At 34.9% G+C, this 4,433-nt stretch overlaps 1 protein-coding gene across 1 annotated transcript; it reads left to right on the forward strand.

Moving 5' to 3' along the window:
* The first annotated feature begins 316 nt into the window (after positions 1-316).
* Positions 317-3,645, forward strand: LOC143198249 (uncharacterized). The gene is made up of 2 exons (XM_076407378.1): positions 317-673; positions 776-3,645. Exons 1-2 carry the CDS (start codon positions 655-657, stop codon positions 1,639-1,641), a joined length of 885 nt encoding a protein of 294 aa, XP_076263493.1. The 5' UTR covers positions 317-654; the 3' UTR covers positions 1,642-3,645.
* The last annotated feature ends 788 nt before the right edge of the window (positions 3,646-4,433 follow it).

The following is a 4,433-nucleotide window of genomic DNA, read 5'->3' on the forward strand; positions in this document are numbered from 1 at the left end:
ATCACTTAGTCATCATATTATATGGTGATTCAGTTTCAGTGACACTTTTATTATATTTTATATTTGATAGATATTAGTTAAAACTAAATATATACTTTTTAAGATCAAATATTATTTAAGTTTGATCATTGACAATCCATTAATTTATACCACACCATAATATTTTTTTTATTTACAGATACAAGGGCAAATATATCACAGAGCAGGTTCACTGTTACCAGTGTCAGATAGCGACAACAAATTCCTGCAAATTTATTTTATGGGCAATTCACCACAAGAAATTGATCTGCGTTGTGCACATAACAATTTAGTAAAAAGGTCTATTGTAGAACAATTACAAACTTTATTTCATCAACACAATCAATTGATTATATTGTTTAAAACTGCCCTGGATCTGATGCCATCCGATAATCACAAAATTGTAATCAGAGCTGATAAAACACCTGCAGGTCAACATACAAGACGTTTTAATGCACCAACTATTGATGAAGTTGCTATCGTTGTAGTTGGAGAAAACTTGGAATCCCGTGATATTTTTTACATCGTCGGAATTTTCAATTACAACCTATAAAGGAAACACACCGCTCATATGATGCACTGCAATATCCCATTATATTTTGGCAAGGTGAAGATGGCTACGATTTATCAATAAAAATGATAAATCCCATTACAGGTAACTAAAATATTAGTTTAGCTATGGCGATAATATCTCAGTCACTATATTATGTATTTTAATTTTATATTTGAATGTTATTAAAACAAAATCTGTTTACAGGTTCTGAAACCAACAAAAAAGTCAGTTCAATGAACTATTATTCATACCGCCTAATGATTCGGGAAAATGCAGATAATCACATATTGAAATGTCGGCGATTATATCACAAATATGTTGATGACATGTATGTTAAAATTGAAACGGAGAGATTAACATTCATCAGGTTGAATCAAACCAAACTCCGATCTGAAGAGTATATTCACCTTCGAGATGCGATTAATACTGATGGAAATGCACAGAATGTCGGTCGCATGACTATTCTTCCAGCAACATACATCGGAAGCCCTCGGCATATGCACGAATATGCTCAAGATGCCATGTCGTATGTTCGTCATTATGGTACAGCAGATTTGTTCATCACATTTACATGCAATCCGCAATGGATAGAAATTAAGCAGGAGTTATTACCTGGGAAATCATCCATTGATCGTCATGATATTACAGCCAGAGTCTTTAGACAAAAGTTGAAATCTTTAATGAATTTCATCGTAAAACATAATGTGTTTGGTGAGACACGCTGCTGGATGTATTCTGTGGAGTGGCAGAAACGAGGATTGCCACATGCACACATTTTGATTTGGTTGGTTGAAAAGATAAGGCCAAATGAAGTTGATGCAGTGATATCAGCTGAAATCCCTAATGTACAAGTAGATCCTGGATTGCATGAGGTAGTTATCAAAAACATGATACATGGTCCCTGTGGAACTCTTAATCAAAATTCACCGTGTATGATGGATGGTAAATGTTCAAAACGATATCCACGGACATTAATATCGGAAACAATTACTGGTAATGACGGTTATCCATTGTATCGTCGCAGATCGACAGCAGACAATGGAAAATCAACAATTGTCAAATTAAATTAACAAGATATTGAAATAGATAATCGTTGGATTGTTCCATATTCACCCATTTTATCAAAGACATTCAAAGCACACATCAACGTTGAATCTTGCCATTCAGTGAAATCGATTAAATACATTTGCAAATATGTAACCAAAGGGAGTGATATGGCTGTGATTGGAATTGGTGCAGAGAATTCTAATGATGAAGTTACCCAATACCAAATGGGCCGCTATGTCAGTAGTAATGAAGCAGTTTGGCGAATATTTTCTTTTCCTATTCATGAGAGACACCCTTCTGTTGTTCACTTAGCTGTGCATTTAGAAAATGGACAAAGAGTGTATTTTACAGCACAGAACGCAGTACAAAGAGCTGCTCAGCCACCATCTACTACATTAACCAGTTTTTTTGAGACATGCCAAAACGATGATTTCGCACAAACATTGCTATATTCTGAAATGCCAAAATATTATACCTGGAATCAATCCTCAAGGAGATTTATACGACGGAAACAAGGAAAACCAGTTCCAGGATATACAGATGTATATTCCACCGATGCGATTGGCCGGATTTATTCAGTACATCCAAGCAATCATGAATGTTTTATTTACGACTGCTGTTAGTCAATGTACGTGGCCCAACATCATTCCAACAGTTACGAACTGTTGATGGTGAATAGTGTGGATCCTACAGAGAAGCCTGTCAACGTTTGCAATTGCTTGAAAATGACGCTCATTGGGATCAAACTCTCAATGATGCTGTAATATCATCACACACTCATCAAATACGAACATTGTTTTCTATAATCATATCTACATGCTTCCCATCAAACCCAATTGATTTGTGGATGAAGTACAAAGATTATATGTGTGATGATATTTTGTATCAAATACGGAATAGAATGGGAAATCCAAATATACAAATCAGTGAAGAAATTTACAATGAAGCATTGATTTCAATTGAGGACATGTGCTTGATAATGTCAAACAAACTATTAATTCAATTAGGCCTGACCGCGCCCAATCGTCCAATGCATGACGCTTTTAACCAAGAGTTGCATCGAGAAAGACTGTATGATCTCAACGCTTTGAAAGAATAAATTCAAACAAATCTTCCACTGTTAAATGAACAACAGAAGTATGTATTTGAAACTCTTATGAAAGTAACAAATGATGAAACTGGAGGGATTTATTTCTTAGATGCACCTGGTGGTACAGGAAAAACTTTTTTTATTTCATTAATATTAGCAACAATTCGCTCACAAAATAAAATTGCACTTGCACTCGCTTCGTCGGGAATCGCAGCAACTTTGCTTGAAGGTGGTCGAACAGCCCATTCAGCACTAAAATTGCCATTAAATATGCAAAGCAATGAAACTCCAACCTGCAACGTTTCGAAGAACTCTGCAATGGCAAAGGTTTTGCAGCAATGTAAATTGATTGTTTGGGATGAATGCACGATGGCACATAAAAAATCTTTGGAGGCTTTAGACAGAACCTTAAAAGATCTACGTAGCAATAATAACCGATTTGGTGGTGCAATGATTTTATTAGCAGGAGATTTTCGTCAAACATTGCCAGTGATTCCACGATCAACGCCAGCTGATGAACTCAATGCATGTCTAAAGTCCTCCAATTTGTGGAAACATGTTAAAGTACTTCATTTAAGCAAGAATATGCGTGTCGAGTTGCAAAATGACCAATCTGGAAACATATTCTCTAAACAACTCATTGACATTGGTAATGGCAAATTTCCTATAGACATGTTGACGGCTTGCTTTTGCTATGACTATAAACAAGTCCCAGGGGCAATCATTAAGTGTTTGTGGTATTAATCTAGAAAACCCATGTTTCTCACATGGTCAATTGTATGTTGCCTGTTCCCGTGTTGGAAAACCATCAGATTTGTTTATCTATGCGCCAGGTAATCAAACAAAAAACATCGTATACCACAAAGCAATATAATGATAATAATAATAATAATTATGATTCACATGATTAACAATAAAGCGATTACTTACTTTTCAATCCTTATATATGTTTTATTTAATTATTTTTTATTCACAACGCCCTATCACCAGGGTGATGGTTCTGTTCAGGAGAATTTTTTAAAATACGTAGGCACAAAAACTGCCACATTACAAATCTTTTTGACAGGACGAAGTCTGTCGGGTCAGCTAGTAATGAATAACAAAATTTTTGTGTACAATTTGTTGTACCGAAACAAATCTTCATTCTTCAATGCCATTAGCTATTAACTGTAGAAAATCGATGTAGTTCTTTAGTCAGGTTCGAGACCCTTATGATAAACGATTCCATTCAAATTTCACCAACTACTTAGCATTGCCTTTTTTGACGTCAGTGTTAACTTTTCAACCATCTGTGAAGTTTCTCTGGAGTTTTTCACGCATTATTGTCACATGTGATTAACATCTTATCATGCGTAATCATTTCAAAGGTTTCGATTTTGTTTTCTTTCAGCAGTGATTCAAAAATTCAAATTAGGTCCATTCAATTTTTCAAGTTGAACCCCAGTATCAAGCCTCTTTTGGTGTATATGTGATTATTTCAGCGTTCAAAACAAAGAACATTCTGGTAAGCTAAAAATGTCTAAAGATGGGAAATTGTAAGGTCAATTGGATAAAGACCTAACACAAAGTCAAAAAAAATTGCAGAAAATTTAAATGTTACCCGAGTCGCAATATGCGAACGATTAAAAGTGACAATTTGAACTCTGAATTGATCGAGAAATGACCACACAATAAAAAAGAGGTAATTTGCAGCATAGAATACATACAGCTTACATTAAAAGCTAT

This window comes from Rhynchophorus ferrugineus, unplaced genomic scaffold (assembly GCF_030347505.1).
Source record: "Rhynchophorus ferrugineus isolate W39M unplaced genomic scaffold, kcgeb_rfMv2 rfM6, whole genome shotgun sequence".
Taxonomy (NCBI): domain Eukaryota; kingdom Metazoa; phylum Arthropoda; class Insecta; order Coleoptera; family Curculionidae; genus Rhynchophorus; species Rhynchophorus ferrugineus.